The sequence below is a fragment of the Propithecus coquereli genome, unplaced genomic scaffold (assembly GCF_000956105.1).
Source record: "Propithecus coquereli isolate 6110/MARCELLA unplaced genomic scaffold, Pcoq_1.0 Scaffold516, whole genome shotgun sequence".
Classification (NCBI taxonomy): Eukaryota; Metazoa; Chordata; class Mammalia; order Primates; family Indriidae; genus Propithecus; species Propithecus coquereli.
In genome coordinates this window covers 439,147-456,311 of record NW_012151019.1, presented here as the reverse complement: position 1 = coordinate 456,311, position 17,165 = coordinate 439,147, and the positions used below count along the sequence as shown (strand labels likewise).

Sequence of the window (17,165 nt, the reverse complement as noted above, 5' to 3'; positions counted from 1 at the left end):
CATTAGTTTAATCATATCTAAATTGTCGGGTAAACAGGAAGGCATCAGTGTTAAAGAGCTTGATCCTGAATTCTTTCTAAGTCTCTCCTCCGAAGCTGGTTCTGTTCATTGTTCCAAGAAGTCTTGACTGTGTTCCTCTTGCCAGGAGAGGTCATTTTCTTCTGAGAGCAGAGGCTGGGCCGGGAGGTTAAAGAAGCAGATAGAACAGAGCAGATAGAACTCCCCCTTTAGCAGGGAGCAGACACTTGGCTCCCTTGCTGTGGTAAGTGGCTTGGGGCAGATGCAAGTGGCTCTGTGCCAAGGCCTGGGGTTGGGGTGCCAGCCCAGATTTTCCCTCAGAGGCTGGCACAGTGCACCCAGTACCTCCTGAGGCACAGCCATGCCCAGCAGAGCCAAAAGGCGCCAGTGTCCTTTAGGCCTCTCAGGGACAGCTCTGTGACAAAGAGCAGATAATACACCTGGCAGTGCCAAGTCAAGCAGTGTGAGAAAACAGCAGGCACAGCACCCAGGCCTGGACACGGGCATTTGGCCACTGGGATATTGCATCAGCAGGGCCCGTGGGCAACACAGGATGTTACGTTCTCCGTCACGCTTTTGCAATCCTCACCTCATGCGTGGAAGAGTCCTTTGCCCTCTTCAAAGCATTGTCGCGTCTGTTCATCTCACTGAACCCCAACGATAGCCTTACGAGATAGGCAGGCAGGTGTTTGTGGTCCTGCTTCACAGATAAGGAAATCAAGGCTCAAAAAGGTTAAGCAGCTTGGCCAAAGTCACGCAGCCGGGTGGTGGCAGAGCTGAGAGCAAGGGCCCAGCCTTCCTGTCCAGCAAGTCAGAGTGGGCCACCGGCTGATCTCAGAGGCTTCAGAGGGGTATTTGGAGAGGGCTGGCAGGAAGGCACAGCAAGAGTCCCAGGGGGTGGAATCCCTTTGGTCCTCCTGGTCTCCAGGAGGGCGGGACTTGAGCTCATCATCTCTGTGTGGCCAGTGTCTGGCCAGAGGCCGAGGGTGCCGGTCCTAATTCTCACCAGCGCCGTGCCGTCAGAACCTGCGCTCTGGCCAGCACCAGGGGTATTTTCCTGCCCGCCCCTGCCTCGCGTGGAGAAACCCCAATCCCCATGGGCGCCAGGGGAGGCTGGTGTCTCGCCGGACCCTCCCCACAGGGCTGTTCATTAATGTATCTGTTTTCCACCGGAGAGCTCCAAAGCCACCAGGAAGCAGGAGCTTTGTGGGCACGGGATTAGCCCTCCCCTTGAAGCAAAGCCTCTCCAGCTGCTACCCCTGAAGGTTTCTAACTCTGAAAGTGCTCGAATCTCTATTCAGAGTCTGAAGAGGTTTACCTGGACTTTTGGAGAGGGTAGAAAATCTCTCAGCTGGAACTTTGGCCATTTGCATGTGAAGCGTGGGAGAGGGGGTGCTTACAGTGGATAAAGGGGTTCTTCCCCCACCCCCCAGTGAGCTGTATGGAATGAATCCTGGGTATCGTGGGAAGACCCCTGACTCATGTTCCAGTTCCACCTGTGCCCTTGTTAGCTTGTGCACTTGGGTACCTCTCTCATTCTTCAAAAATGTTGAACAACTTCCTTGGTGTATAATCGATGTACTATACCCTGTACTATCATAGGTCCATAATTTCGTTAATTTAGACATATGTATACCCCCATGAAACTACCGCCACGCTCAAGATAATGAATGTCCCATTACTCCTTGTGCCCCGGATGCTCTTCTCAATCTGTTTAACCTGTAAAAGGGGGCAATGGTCCTGAGGCAGGGTTGTAAGGATTGAGTGAGTGTGAGATCCTTTTATAATTAGTGAAGTTATTCATGCATAACAAATGTTACTAAAATGGTCATGGTTATTTGTTTCCCTAAAACTGCAAAGTCAGTGAGGGCATGAGAAGAGCTAATTGGTGGTGGAATGAGCAGGTGATGGGGGGAGCAGGGGTTGCCTGGACGTTCCTGTTGGTGAGCCTTGGGCGGTAGACTTACTAGCAGGTGTACATGTGTATACATGTATACATGTATGTGCAGTGTGTGTGGACTTGTTGCTTCCCCACTCCTGACTCTCGGCCCCGGAAGGGACATGTGGCTGGAGGCCCTGGTCCTTCAGTGAACATTTTGGGGTCTGAGATCTGGATCTGACAGGTTCTGGGTGGAGATCCTTGGTATCTGTGAATCCAGCCTCCCGGTGGTAGCAGATCTTTTTGCCGGTGCATTTTTCTGCCTGTTGTGAGGATGGTTGGTGACGTGCTCTGACTTTCCGCAGATGTGAACGAGTGTGCAACTGAGAACCCCTGCGTGCAAACCTGCGTCAACTCCTACGGCTCTTTCATCTGCCGCTGTGACCCAGGATATGAACTTGAGGACGACGGTGTCCACTGCAGTGGTATGGGCCTTGGCACTGGAGCCTTCCACCTGTCCGAGGGGCCTGGGAAGGGGTAGAGGGCAAGGGCTCCCCTCACAGGTGTTTCCTCTCATTTCCTGGACACATGTGGGACATTTCCCAGTGTGGGACATTTCCCAGTGCAATGGAGTCACAACCACACAGAACAGAGATGAGTCACTTCCTGAGCGGTAAGGTGGAGTATCACCTACCTTGTCATCTGAACCCTAATGCAAAAATCACTGGAGCTACCCTCTAGGGCCTGAGAAGGGGTTGATGAGGGAGAAGAGTCACCCAATTTTGCAGGTTGGTTTGAGAGTTATCTGTCCTCACCCAGAACGGACTCAAGTCCTGGGGATATCACAGACACTATTGACAGAGGGCAGTGACCCAGGATAACAGCACATCTCATCAGGTGGCGGGGGCGGGGGGGAGTGAATGAGATCATGTATGCAAGCGCACATACTTTGTGAATTCTGAAATCTCTGCAAATAATCAGTGTCTAGCTCCAGGCCTGGCACAGACTGAGCATGCAAAAAGTAGTTCTTGAATCAAAGGATGAATGATTGAGTGTTGAATAAATGAAACCATAATAATTTGTTGTGAGAACATAGATGTGGTGGCTTAGTTGGCCTCCTATAAATTCCTTCCAAGCCCAAGGAACTATGATTCTCTGTCCGTGCTGGTTTGTCGATTCTAATATAGTTTTCTTATTAACCCCCTCTTTTTTTCCCCCAGAAGGTTAAATTTTATTTTCCTAGATAGTTAGAAAACTATAACTAAACTATTCTCAAAGTTCTTGAGAGAGGAACCACATCTTACTCATATTTCTCTCTGTAGCATCCCCCATAAAGCCATGTACAACTCCTTTCTGTCATTCTCTCAATATTTCTCTTTCTTTATTTCCTTGTTTTTTGTGAATGTTGAATTAAAGTAAACTCCATTTTATTCACTTTTGGCATCATCAGCAGTTGCGAATTAGCAAAGTCCAAATTAATAATGCTTCACTGTATTTTTTAAAATAAGTGGGCCATACACTAGGGTGTGAAAATCTTTTTGTCCTGCAGAATGGAAAGTTTCCTAATCCTGGGTTTCATGGTAACAGGAACTGACCCATGTCATGAACGAGACTTGTGTGATCGCTTCACTTAGGACTGGAGTGTTCTGGGGACAGAGTTCCCTGAAACAAATGAACATTCTCCCTAGGGCCAAGAGAGTCAGAACCACAAGCAGGCAGTTACAGAGAGCCTTAGACTGATTAAATATCAGTCTCAGAAACAGAAATAAAATACCTTCAGGCATGAAAAGCCACTTTCTTCCTCGATTTCAGTTCCCTCCTTGGCAGTCCTTGGGGAATCCGAGCCAAGGAACTGAGAGGTGTGGAAAATTTAGCATTATGTGATGGGATTATTTGTTTCTCTAGAATTCCCTGCTAATCCATGGGTGTTCATTGGCCATGCGCAGAGGCAGTATGGTAGAGTGACTTGGAAGCCAGACGGAGCTGAGTTCAAATTCTGACTCTACTGTTTACTACTTTCCTTGGCCAAGTCAAGAGCCTCAGTTCCATTCTTTGTTAAAAAAAATCAACCAACCAACCAACCACCCTCATAGAGTGGTCATAAAAATTAACCAAGCTAGTGTACCTAAATGTCATTACATGTGAATTCATCTTCCCTAAGTGTAAGAGACTTTTGGCTTCTGAAGGAGCTTAAATCCTTACTGATTTGGCAAGGATTGTTAGTTAACTCAGTTTACCCCAAATGGCCAACTTGTCCTCCATGTTCACCATGTTGTCCACATTCTGTAAGACTCAGCACGACTCCTGGATACTGCAGGCTTTCTAGGGAGGGCTGGCCCAGAATAATGGTGTGATACAGGAGAGCTTGTTTTCTGCACCTTCCTACCCACCCGCTTTCTGTGCATCTCCATTTTCCCCGACACTGTTATCCTCACGGTGTTATCACAGCTGGAGTGGCCCCTGTGTGCAGCCCCAGACCCTTCCTAGCCTTGTCCCCTCATCCCTCGGGGATGTGATAAGCTGAGCTGATCCTGGAAACCGCAGTGGGTTTTCATGTGGAGGAGTGAAAATGGCCTAATGTGTGCTCCCTGCCAGAAACTGGGCTTGTATTTCAGCCTTCCAGTAGAGGCTAGAGCCACAGCCCTAAGTGAAGGCTGGGGATTGCAGACCCAAAGATGGACTGAGTGGGGTCTGTTACAGCCCCTCCCTGCCCAGTGGGAGTGGGAGTGGGGGTGACCCTCTCCATGTGCCCTGGGGCTAACCCTGCTTGGGGGATTGCCCCAACCTCAGGACTCCCCAGACCCACTGATTTTAAGTCCTGAGCCTAATTCCTCAGGGAGACATTACAGCGCCGTGTTTACAAGTGCAGGATCTAAAGGCTGGCTGGGTTCAAGTCCAGCTCTCCTACTTACGCGTTATCTGTGAACTCGGTCAAATTGCCTAACCTCTGTGAGCCTCAATTTTTCTTCTGTAAAATGTGGGGAGTAATAGCACCTCCTTCATAGGGTTAGGGTGGGGATTAAATAAGATGAGTAAAACATTTAACTCAGTGCTTGGCACGGAGTGAGCCTGAGGAATTGGCAGGTGTCACTGCTACTTCTGCGAAAGGTATGAATGGGACCCACAAACTTAGAAGTAAACTAGGACGCTCTCCGTTATGCTGGGCTGGGGCCGGAGACCTGGGGCTCTCCAAAGCTCCTGGGGGACAGGGAGGGGGCATCACAGAAGCCGATACTGCCAGAGCACGCTTGCTCTTCAAATCGCCATCCTAATTCTGCTGCCTCATGACCCATCGCCCAAAGACCACTGAGAGACGGCGGTGTTAGGCATGTAATAGCTGGCATCATCCCATGGGGGAGAAGCAGGCTGGTTTGCACCGACACCCTCTCTGGGTGATTGCAGCCACCAGTGGTCTGTGAGTTCGAGAGTAATCCGAGGACATGTCACATGGGGAAACTAGTGAAAGCAAGTTTTTGGGAAACAACAAATGCGAGAAAAACATGTTTTCTTTGGCGTGCTTATTGAATGAGGCTCGGACGGGGGCTCCGTTGCCAAACTGTGTGTGTGTGATGAAGAGCTGCTTTTCTGGAAGTCTGCTTCTGCATCAACTGCCACAGCCTGTGCGAACAAGTCGTAAATCACATGGACAGCGGCTCCCCCTCCGCATCCCAGCTCTGCAGACAGAGGGTGGCCCTGCTCCAGGCTGGCTGGGAGCTGCTGCTCCCATGGCCCAGGGAGGATCCGAGGCAGGCGGGCCGCAGAGACGATCTGCCTGTCCACCCCATGCCACTCCAGAATTTTCTCTTTCAGGGAGATTTTTTGGCACAATGAAGTTTTAATATAATTAATACCACGGCCTTCTGGATATGTCCCTCTGAGTTGTGATTTTAGGAACAATATTGTGGTTCAACTTGGTGGGCTGGGAGAGGAGTGTTTGGAGGGGAGTGGACACTGCTAAAGTTGCCCCTTCAGAAGACCAGGGCCTGGGAATGTGTTTTGGGTCTTAGGGAAGAGCTCTGTACCCAGAAAACTCCAGTGGGAAAGCAAATGTGGGCCCCGCGGGCAGGTCAGAGGAGGAGGGTGGATTCACCTACAGGGTAAAACAAGTCAATGATGAGTAGAACTGCAGCCGAACTGGAGGCAGAGGCTGTTGAAAGCTTGTTGGAGGTGCATTCAGCTCTGTGTAGGAAAGACTGTTCTGACTATTAGAGTTGTCCAAATATCCTTGGGTGTCCTCAATAGGTAGTGAGCACCCCATCACCAGAAGTGTTTAAGAAGCAAATCAACAATTTCTTGGCAGTAAAGCCATCGTATGTATCAGGAGGGGGCAGGACCACTAAGTTCCCATCCCCACATCATCTGTGATTATAAACAGCAGGTGTAACTTGTCACCTTCAGATATGGACGAGTGCAGCTTCTCTGAGTTTCTCTGCCAACATGAGTGTGTGAACCAGCCTGGCACGTACTTCTGCTCCTGCCCCCCGGGTTACATCTTGCTGGATGACAACCGAAGCTGCCAGGGTAAGGCTGTCTGGAGGGGCCTGGCTGGGGGAGGTGAGGTGGGGCTGACTCAGGGGGTCGTCTGACGTCTTCACCTGGGGAATCCTGTGCAGCTTCAGGAGGATGGCAGGGGTGAGGGTGTGCGTGGGTGCTGGCGGCCCCCAGAGAGGCAGCCCTGGGCAGGATGCCTCGGTGGGTGTCTTCCCTCCCTGTGAGCTGTCCTTTGGCCAGGACATGGGCCACTCATATTTCCGTAAGGAACTCTGCGGATGCCGTGGTACCCTCTAAAGGGTGGCTTCCTGCCTCTTCAGACAGATCTCTGTGGCCCCTCCGAGGACCGCTCCAGATGCAACCAGGACTTTGTGGCCTGGCCCTGCTCAAGGACCAGAGCCCAGGCTTTCTCATGGGTCCTGGGGGGCAGCTTGGCCAGCCTTCCTCCACTGACTTCCTAGAGAATGGTTGCCAGGGAGACCTCATGCAGCTGACTGCTCTGTCCCTCCAAGGGTGGGGTCCCAGGCTATGAAAGAAATGGGTCTTTCTCACATTGGCTGCTTGGCCTGATTTCTAGCCCATGCTCCCCGCACTGGGGGGTTAGTGCAGGGAGTGACTGACCCAATCTCAGCCTCCTTGAAACCTGCCCTGTCCCGACACCAGGCAGGAATTCTCCATACCAGTGCTGGGCAATGGAAGCATCATGTGAGCTACCGCCGTGAGCCATCTGTGTAACTTTACATTTTCTAGTAGCCACATTAAAAGAGTAAAAAGAAATGGGTAAAATTACTTTTCATACCGTATTTTATTTAATGCCATATATCAAAAATAGTATTATTTCAGTATGTACTCAATATAAAAATTATCGGGGGGGCGGGGGGGTAAGGGCAACATACGTAACCTAAACATCTGTACCCCCATAATATCCTGAAATAAAAATAAAAAATAAAAGAAATGAGCCACTAAGTTCTGCTCATATTCAGGTTAGGTGGATTAGAAGGGAATTAGATTTTACCTCTTGGTGACAGGAACATCAAAAATTTGCAGGCGTATTCTAAAACCACTGCAGTGCTCCTCTGTGTATTACCTCCCTGAATCTTAGCCCTTAATCACATTGTATTTCCATCGGCTTGTCTGTCTTCCTCTCCCAGCGATTCTTAATATAGGGATTTCAGGGATAGAATTCAGAAGGTGTATGAACTTAAATAGGAAAAAGTTTACGAACAGTTATTTTCATTGAGTTCTAAGTCTAATTTAGCATTTCCTTGATAACGAAAGTTGGCAATAAACCATGTAGTGGCAGAAGTACCTGTAACTTTGCCACTGAAGAAAGAAGCCACAGTTATTTTCCCACTATGTTACAGCAGCCACGGCTCCCCAGAGAGATCATTCACCTCACCATTACGTCGGAATTACCGTAGTGATTAAACCTCATTCTGGACCTTATTTGATGTATTAATAAAGAAGCACATTTGGTAAAAAATATATATATATATATAAAAATTATCAATTAGATGTTTTACATTTTTTTGTACTAAGTTGTCAAAATCTGGTGTGTATTTTCTGCTTATGACACATCTCAATTTGGACGAAGCACATTTCAAGTGCTCAGTAGCCACGTGTGGCCAGTGGCCATCATACTGGATGGTGCAGCTCTGTAGGAAGACCCAGGCAGCCCCCACTCCCACCCCACCCCCACACACCTGGCCCGGGGCCAACACCTTGGACCTGCTGCGCTGCCTCAGCTTCTCGTCTACCCTGCATTTCAGACATCAACGAGTGTGAGCACAGAAACCACACGTGCAACCTGCAGCAGACTTGCTACAATTTGCAAGGGGGCTTCAAATGCATCGACCCTATCCGCTGCGAGGAGCCGTATCTGAGGATCAGTGATAAGTAAGTCATGGCTTCCCCTCAGGAAATGGGAACATGGGTGAGGGGTGAAGCTCAGGCAATTTCTCCCCAAATTATGACTCCTTGGAATAAAGAGTATTTTGAATTAATGCGAAGGGACTTTCTCCTGGCTCAAGAGGCTGGCAGTGTGGGGTAGAGGAGAATCACCAGCCAGGAAATCAGGACACCTGGCCTGCTACCCACTGCACGTGCTGGAGTGTGCGTGTGTGTGTGCGTGTGTGTGTGGAGGGGGGGACAGAACAGAGTAGACTAGAACAGACTGGAATAGAAAATATCAGAGTACATTGCACATAGCAAGAGTCAATTTGGTTTTTTGAAACTTTTATTTCAGTTATCTGTGTGTGTACTGGTTTGCAGCACAAAATGTGTTATTGTGGGTTGTTGTCAAAAAAGTGTGCAAAACATTGTGTTATAAGTTATAAGATCTGAAACACATCCCTACCTGCAATAAAGAAGTATTTTTCTAAATGTTTGACCACAACATTCAGAAAGAAACACATACACACACACACACACACACACACACACACACACACACACACACACACACACACACACACAGTGTTCTCTGTTACTCCCCGACTCACACCAGAGCTTTACGAAGCTTCTCTAGGAAGCTAGCCAAGAGGAGAGTCAGGGCTCTTGAACCGCCTCTCCCCTTTAATGACTTTATTCTGGATACACAGGGTCTTTTAAAGCTGGGCTCCTCAAATGTGACACACATAGGACTCACCCAGGGATCTTGTTAGGGTGCTGGTTTCGATTCAGTGGGTCGGGGTGGGGCCGGAGAGTCTGCCTTTCTGGCAAGCTCCCAGGTGGAATGAACGCTTCCTTGGGCTGCTCTGTGAATAGTGAGGTGCTGGCGAGTTCTCAATACTGAGGGTATTTATTTTGCTCTAATCAAGTTTCTTGACATCATCATGGCCAACATTTGATTAAATCACCAGATGGCAAATATTAGAGCTGAGGGGAGAATTGAAGTGAAGACAACTTCTGCAAGGTGAATGGTCTAGGACAGTGGTTTCTGTTCCTGGCAAACTAGGAGCTCCTTTTCCTTCTCTTTTAGGCTTTTATTTAACCATCTCAGCTCCTCCTTGGCCTCTATACACGCACACACACACACACACACACACACACACACACACACACAAGCGAACGTACATCGCTGCCCACCTCTCTCCCAGCAGTTGCCCCAGGCCCTAGCACTGGAGATAAAAGGCTAAACCAGACACACCCACCTTGCCCTCAAGGAACGCAACCTCTAAGAAAGGAATTCATGGCTTACCAGTATGGTTTCCACTCTGATCAAAAATTGGCAACAGAGAGGACAAAGCTGGGACCAGCGGGTCCTTTAGAGAGGTTGTCACTTGTTCCCAAGAGCTGTGCTTCTAAGCAACCCTTTAGAAAGGGCTCTGACTCCTGGTTCAAGGGCCCTTTGCGGCAGAGCAGAGCTGCAGGCGGCTCTTCCTGGCTTCTCTCCCCCATTCTCTCTGGGTTTCTCCAGGCCACCCCTGTCTGTGGCCAGGGTGCTGGCCCAGTTCAACTCACAGCACGGAGCTGGTGTAACCAGTGACATCTCTGGCATGACGCTGAAAAGGCTTGGCGACTCTGTCCCTCCAGACCCCAGGCGCCCCCTTCCTGCTCCTGGTCCTGTTCCGGTGTCCTGCACTCCTGCCAGCCTGAACAGGACTTGCTCTCACCTCTGCCCATGCTCCAGAATGCGCAGCCTCCCTGCTTTTGTGCACACACTTCCTGCCACATGGAAGGCGTTCCTTCCATCGCCATGTAGCCGGAGCCGCCCGCCTTCCAGACTTCGGTTCAGATGCCACCTCTCCCAGCTGTTTGTCATCCTCTTCGGCTGGGAGCCATCACTCGCTCCTCCAAACTTCTTTTAGGAAACAATGATTTTCTGCGTGACACGTGACATTTTAATGTGGTCATTTTGGTGCCAGAGACATCGTGACTTGGCTATTTTGATGTGGCCTTAAAAAATGAAACTTTAAAACTTCTTTGTATTCATTCATTTGTTAAATGTTAGCCAAGCCCCTGTTGTGTGCTGGGTGCTGTGATTTTTGCTTTTATGGAGCTTAGTGTCCAGAGGAGGAGGAAGACATTAAACAAATTGTCATACGAATGAATCCACACTCATGGATTGTGATAGGTGCTATCGACAGGAAGAATGAAAATGCATATCAAGAAAGAGCAGGCTGGACCTGGTCTAGACTAGAGAGTCCAAAGGCTTCTCTGAGGAAATGACATTTGGGCTGGAATGACAGGGTGAGTCGACTTTAACTAAATAGAAAGTGGAAGAGCAGAGGGAACAGCATGTGCAAAGGCTCTAAGGCAAGAGTGACCTTGATGCCTTCGGGGAATGGAAGAAGCCTGAGTTGCTGCAGCCTGGTGAGTGCAGTGGAGAGTGGCCTAAGAGGAGGTTAGGGAGCTTGACAGAGGCCAGACCCCATGGGGTCCTAGAGGCTAAAGTGGGTGTTTAGTTTTTGTTTAAGTCACAATGTGTGGCCACTGAAGAGTCTTAAGCAGTGGAGAGGCCTAATCTGATTTATGTTTGACAAAGGGCACCCTGACCCCCTAGGAGGCCATCGCAGAGGTCCAGGTGAGAGAGGATGGTGGCCTGGACAACCTTGGCAATGACAATGGAGATGGCAAGAGTGTGAGAGTGGTTGGATTTGGAATCTACTTTGGAAGTAGGACCAACAGGTTTTGTGGCTAGATTGGAAGTTGGGGGGAGAGCAGCAGAAACACGGCCACGCTGACTCCCAGCGTTGGCCACCGAGGCATTTATCAACAGATGTCCTCATCCTACTGTGCACTCTGACCCCTAGGTGGTGTTTAGGGGATGAGGTGCTTTGTATTAGAGATGTTTGTGTCTATGATTTATTTATTTCTCCTATTAGAAGGTGAACTGTTAATATTGGAGATCAAGGTCTTATTTATCACTGAATTTCCAAAGTGTCTAATGAATGTCTTGTACATAGTAAGTTCCGAGCTTGTTTATTCAATTGTATTCCACACAGACTGAGATAAGTGCAATAGAGAACGTAAAATGATCCCCTAGACACGTCAATCTCATATCAATTTCTCACTTTTAAAATCTCTTAATGAGTGTCTATGGCTGAAGAAGTGAAGGGCTATGTGACCATTGGTACATTTTGCTGCCTAAATACATGACAAATATAAATTGCATTAGAGAATGTTCCAGTGTTCTGAAAACCAGAGATCTAAGGTTTGTGCTCTATCTAGTAGCCAGAAAGTCTGAATGGTGAGAAAAGACCATTCTCTAGGAAACAGAGAGCTCCCCTACATGCTGGAGAGTTTTTAGACTAGAGCCAGGAGCAGAGACAGTCTATAGTTACAGCATTTGGATGATAAAAATGGGATGGCCTCATTTTCAGTGTTTTAAGAGAAGCAGCAGGCACAGCCAGCACGTGGAAAGGATTTACTGAGTTCTTACATGATTTCTCCTCTTCCAGCCGCTGTATGTGTCCTGCTGAGAATCCTGGCTGCAGAGACCAGCCCTTCACCATCTTGTACCGGGACATGGACGTGGTATCAGGACGTTCCGTTCCCGCTGACATCTTCCAAATGCAAGCGACGACCCGCTACCCCGGGGCCTATTACATTTTCCAGATCAAATCTGGGAATGAGGGCAGAGAATTCTACATGCGGGTAAGAAGAGGGAGGGTGAGCAGGGGTCCCCATCTTTATCAGTGGCCTTGTGTTGTCTCTCCTAGGAACATGCTTCACGGACAGAGGTAAGAGTGCAGCCAGGAGGGACAGGTGTGAAGAGAGCAGAGTGAAGGGGTGGTCTGAGGTCCTGGTTTCCACTGTTTTCCGTGTGGCCTTGCAAAAGTTGCTTTTCCCTGGCAAGCCTCGGGACCCTCATGTGTGAAAGAAGTTAGGCCGAGATGCAGTCTTAGGTCTCTTCTAACATTCTGTGGGAGAGGCATTCACGTCTCCATTTATCCACCCACCCATCTGACAAATATTTACTAAGTACCTATGATGCATTTCTAGAAACTGAAGCTATATAATAGCAGTGAAGAAAACATCCCAAATCCTTGCTCCCGTGGTGCTTACGTTCCGGCGAATGTAAAGGCATGGCCACGGAAGTGGCTTTATCAGCATCGGCCAACACAGTAGCCGTAGTGCTTCTTTAAATCTAAATGAATTAAATAAAATTTAAAATACAATTAGGCTGGTCTGAAAGTAGTGAGTTATCTCGATTGATTGTTCAGAGTCAGTCACAGATCGAACTCCTTGTTCTACTCTTTCCCCACTTCTCACTACTGCTCTTGACTAGTCTTAAAAAAAAAAAAAATTAAAAAAATAAAAGTAAAAAGTTCTTCCATGGCACTAGCCGTACTTCAGGGGCTCAATAACCACATGTGGCTACTGCATGAGACAGCCCAGACACAGAACGTGTCTGTCGAGTGGTCAGCACTGATTATCCGTATCAGTAGAGAGTGTTAAAGCACACATCCTAAAATATATTTCCTTTCTTTGTAACTTGCATACATGTAGTACCGTGCCATTTATATTATGAGCTTCATATCCTGCAACTTCCAGGGTGATCACCCCTCTTTAGAGACCGCTGGCTTAGAGCATTGTCTCTCACATTTCAGCATGAATTTGGGCGCTTGTCCAAAGAGCAGATTCCAGAGAATCTATTTTAGAAGATGATAAGTGAGGCCCAGTTTCCTGAGGCTGCTGTAACAGATACCACAACTTGGTGGCTTAAGACAATGGAAATTTATTCTCTCATAGTTCTAGAAGCCAAAAGCCTGAAATCAGCTTCACTGAGCTGAAATCAAGGTGCTGGCAGGGCTGTGCTTCCTCCAGAGGCTCCAGGGGAGAATCTGTTCCTTGCTTCTTCTAGCTTCTGGGGGCTGCCAGCACTTCTTGACCGTGGCTGCGTAACTCCAACATGTGCCTCTGTGGTCTCATGGCCTCCTTCTCTTCTGTGTGCATCAAATCTCCCTCTGCCTCTGCCTCCCTCTTATAATGACACTTGGGATTAGATTTAGGGTCCATCCAGATAATCCCCCTGTGTCCAGATCCCTGATCACATCTGCAAAACCTGTTTTTCCTTAAAGGTAACATTTACAGGTTCTAAGGACTAGGACCTGAGTATCTCTGGGGGCTGTTACTCAGCCTGCTGTACCCAGGAATCTGCATTTCTAGCAGATACTGCATGTGATCCTCCAGGGTCACCGTGGGGAGCTCTACTCACAGGATAGGCCCATGGAAGTTTACCTGCTTCTATCAGAGACCAGCCCAAGGGCCAATGAAAGAACCACATATCTGAACTCTCTAGGGCCTCTCTCCCTATACCTTGGCACAATCTTTCAATCCTTGCCGCTGGGGCTGGAATGGTCTAAAAACAGGGAAGTCTCACAAGCAGCAGTTAGAACAGATTAGAAAAGGCCCCAGAGACTGGTATATCCTCAGTAATGTATTTTTGGCAAGACCCGAACAGAACCAGGTCACATGTGATAACACAATCTGGAGTGTAGACTTGGTTCTGTAGACCAGCATAGCAGGATAAGGGGCTTTGGAAGAAGCTGGAATGAGTAGGGTAGAGGAGCTTTCACAAGGTGAAAAAGATGGAGCTGTGTTGTTGTCTATCCTTTCCCCAAACCCATAAGCACTGGCTGTCCAGCAGAAACCCAATCTGGGAAGCTTCTGTGGGCTTGCTATAAGCCCAGGCCACTGGCATGCTCCCATCTGGCCTCTCCATCTGTACAGACACAGTGGGTCCCAACAGTAGGATGCAAAGATGCCCCTCTTAGGGACTTATTATAAAATACCATCACTGCTACCATCTGCCACTGGTTTTTTCCCCGCTGAGCAGGGCAAAGATCTGCAGAGGGTGGCCTTGTCTGGGCACAATTTCACTGATCCACCTGTGTTTAGTGGGATAGCGCCCACTAAAATCTGCCTAGACCCAAACATTCCCTGTGGCGGCTGACTTGCGAGAGGCACCCAGTGATGGTCGGGGAAGGGGATTGTCCTACAGGTGGAGCAGACAGGAGGGGGACCCCCTACGTGGAAACTTTCTCTAGTGCTCAGATCGTCGCAGCAACTTGGAGACCCTTGAAACTCAGCGCTTTGAGCTGTACGTGGCTTGTGCCCTCTCTGAGAATGTTGAAAAGGGCCTAATGATTTAGTATTTCTTTGGAAGAGGATGTCAGGACGCTGAGGGAACAAAGGGACATAGGTAGGCCTAGCACGAGAATGGTTGAAGGAACTTAAGGATGGGGGAGGTGGCTGCTGGCTTGAAAGGTCCCAAGAGCTACCCCTGGGAAGAGATAAGGGGCTTGGGTGGGGGCCCGTGAAGCCTTGAGGCACGGGGGCAGGAAGACAGACACCAGCAGATAAGGCAGGACTTTTGGGTGTCCCAACTGTCCAAAGCTGCAGGACCCTCCCCGGGAGGCCACTCCTAGTTGTGCTAACAAGGGCTCCGGAGCCAGGCTGACCTGTTTCACTTTGCATTCTACAGTTTACCAGACCTGGGGTCATGTAACCTCCTGGGCCTCAGTGTCCTCATCTGTAAAGAGAATATAATAACAGTATTTACTTTAGGATTAGATCATCTACTTAGCACAGCACCTGGAACACAGAATGACTGTTTTTATCAAACAAGCGGGCTTTGGTGGGGGTGCTTTATTTTCCCCACCCTGCTGGTTCAAACCTGTGCACAGCTGGGTGACATCTCAGGTTGATCCCACAGGATTCACAGACACATTCAGTTACTATTGGATCGTCTCCTGTCATGTCGGAAACCCATGCTGGTTTAAATGGAAATGTCAGCCTCTCAGCCTCTCGTTCAATGTAAAGTTCCTCCCTTTCCCCTGCTTCAGAGCAGGGAAGGGGTGTGGTTGGCCTTTGTACTGCCCTCTTCTTGGCCTCCCAGCAATGACAGTGCTGGCTCTGGCTCCTCCAGGGGTGGGGGTAGGGGTGCAGGCATGAGGTTGGGAGGGCCAGGGTCTTCCTCGATCGTTGCCATAGTAACCAGGCGTTGGCACACTCTCTGGGGTAGAGACCCAAAAGTTTTTGCTTTCACAGGATGCTTTTGTGGGTTTTTTGGAGCTTTGCCTGAGGACTTGGCCCTGACCAGTCCCTGACGTGGGCAGTAGGGCCTGTCATTGACCAATTGTCACCCCAAACCTCTCTGCCCCTATTTCTGGCACTGTGTCCCACACAGACTTTCCGTCGTGGTACTGGGGGGAATGTCACTGCATCCTGGCAGGCTCACCTTACACAAGGGTCTTTCAGGACACCAACGTCAGCTCCCCTGCAGTCCCCTCTCCTCACCATGGCGTGGAGCAGCTCTGGGCTCTCATCTCTAGACTTCTCCAGGAGAGAGACCGGTAGCACTGTGCATCCTTGAACTTAAGGGGTCTTACATCTCTGAACAGTTCTCTTGAAATCCCCTCTTGATTGAGGTGGAAGCTGGTAAGTGCATTTAATGAAACGTATGTAGGCTGGAGGTGGTGACAGAGCGAGGGAAACAGATCTGGCTTTAGATCGCCACTTTACACATCCTTGTATCCCCAATAATCACTACACTCAAAGCATCAGCAGCGAGTCGTATATATATGGTTGACACGTGCCAGACACTATTCTAGGTGCTTTCCAGATAGCAATTTTTTAAATCTTCACAACGGTCCTATGATATAGGATTGTTTTATCATCCCAGCCTTGCAGACGAGAGGCTAAGCAACCTGCCCAACTAGTCTCGCAGGTAATAAGCACCAGAGCAAGACTTGAACCTGGGCAATCTGGCACTAAAATCTGTGCTCTTGCATTTCTCTTTAGACTATAGGGTATTTTGACCTATTTTTCCAGCTCTGGGGCCTCAGCAGAAACTGAGATAACAAGAAAAGTCTACTTTAACATTCAGTGACAATAGAAGGTATTCAATAACTGTTAGTTATTATTGTATAGATCCTGCTGTTGCCACTGCTACTGCTGCTGCTACTGTTGGCAGGAGGCTGTGAGCTCCTGGGCCTTGGAAAAGTTGGGAATGCTACCCAGGGGGCTGGATCATCATGTGGGAGCTCGGGCTGGACAGCCACTCAGGCTTTCCTACCCTGAGAGTCACTGATTGGATTATAAGCCCTGGAAGGAGCTTCATCTCACCCAGCAGGCAAAGCACACACACCCGCGTGCACACACACACACACACACACATGCATACACATATACGCGCACACACACATGCCCTGTTCACAGCCTTGTTGGCTATTTCTCTCACTGAGCCCTGGGCAGAGGACTGGTGATTGGCTCTGGCTGGGAGGTTCAGGGACACAATTAGGGCCAGAAGGGGCATGGTCATGGGGTTCAGACTGTGCCAAAGTGCATTTACTCCATGACACACGTGGATCAAATGGCAGGGCCAGGGGAAGCTGACTTGCCACAGCCTGGCTGCTTGCCACATTCAGAAAATGCCATCCCACAAGTTGACTCAGAACAAAGCTGAGTGTGTGGGATCAGGGCCAAGAAGACATATGGCTGGTGGGCTGTTTGCAGCCGATTCTCACTGTGGTCAGCTCCACTGGCTGTGTCATTCGTACTCATTCTTGCGTCACCAACGTTTATTTAGCACCATTATATATGTGGCTTCAAGTCAGGCACTGAGAGTCCCTAAACAAGCAGGATGTGGCTTCTGCCCTTGAGGAACCCACACACACTATAGTGGGGAGGGTGACAAACAGCCCGGGGAACACAACACAAAGTGATTCTCAAGTCAAGTTCAGCGGGAGGGTAAGGAAGTGGAGAGGTGCTGAGACCTCGTCATAGAGGGCAGTGGTTTGAAGCATGAGTTTTGAAGTCAGATATTCTA

General features: G+C 49.0%; 1 protein-coding gene across 1 annotated transcript in view; it reads left to right on the top strand.

Moving 5' to 3' along the window:
* The window catches only part of FBLN5 (fibulin 5), a 99,876-nt gene that overhangs the window by 78,923 nt on the left and 3,788 nt on the right, over positions 1 to 17,165 (top strand). Inside the window, exons 7-10 of the mRNA XM_012656739.1 lie at positions 2,263 to 2,382; positions 6,296 to 6,418; positions 8,158 to 8,284; positions 11,791 to 11,986. Coding sequence (XP_012512193.1) covers positions 2,263 to 2,382; positions 6,296 to 6,418; positions 8,158 to 8,284; positions 11,791 to 11,986 — 566 coding nt within the window. The remainder of the gene's footprint in view (positions 1 to 2,262; positions 2,383 to 6,295; positions 6,419 to 8,157; positions 8,285 to 11,790; positions 11,987 to 17,165) is intronic.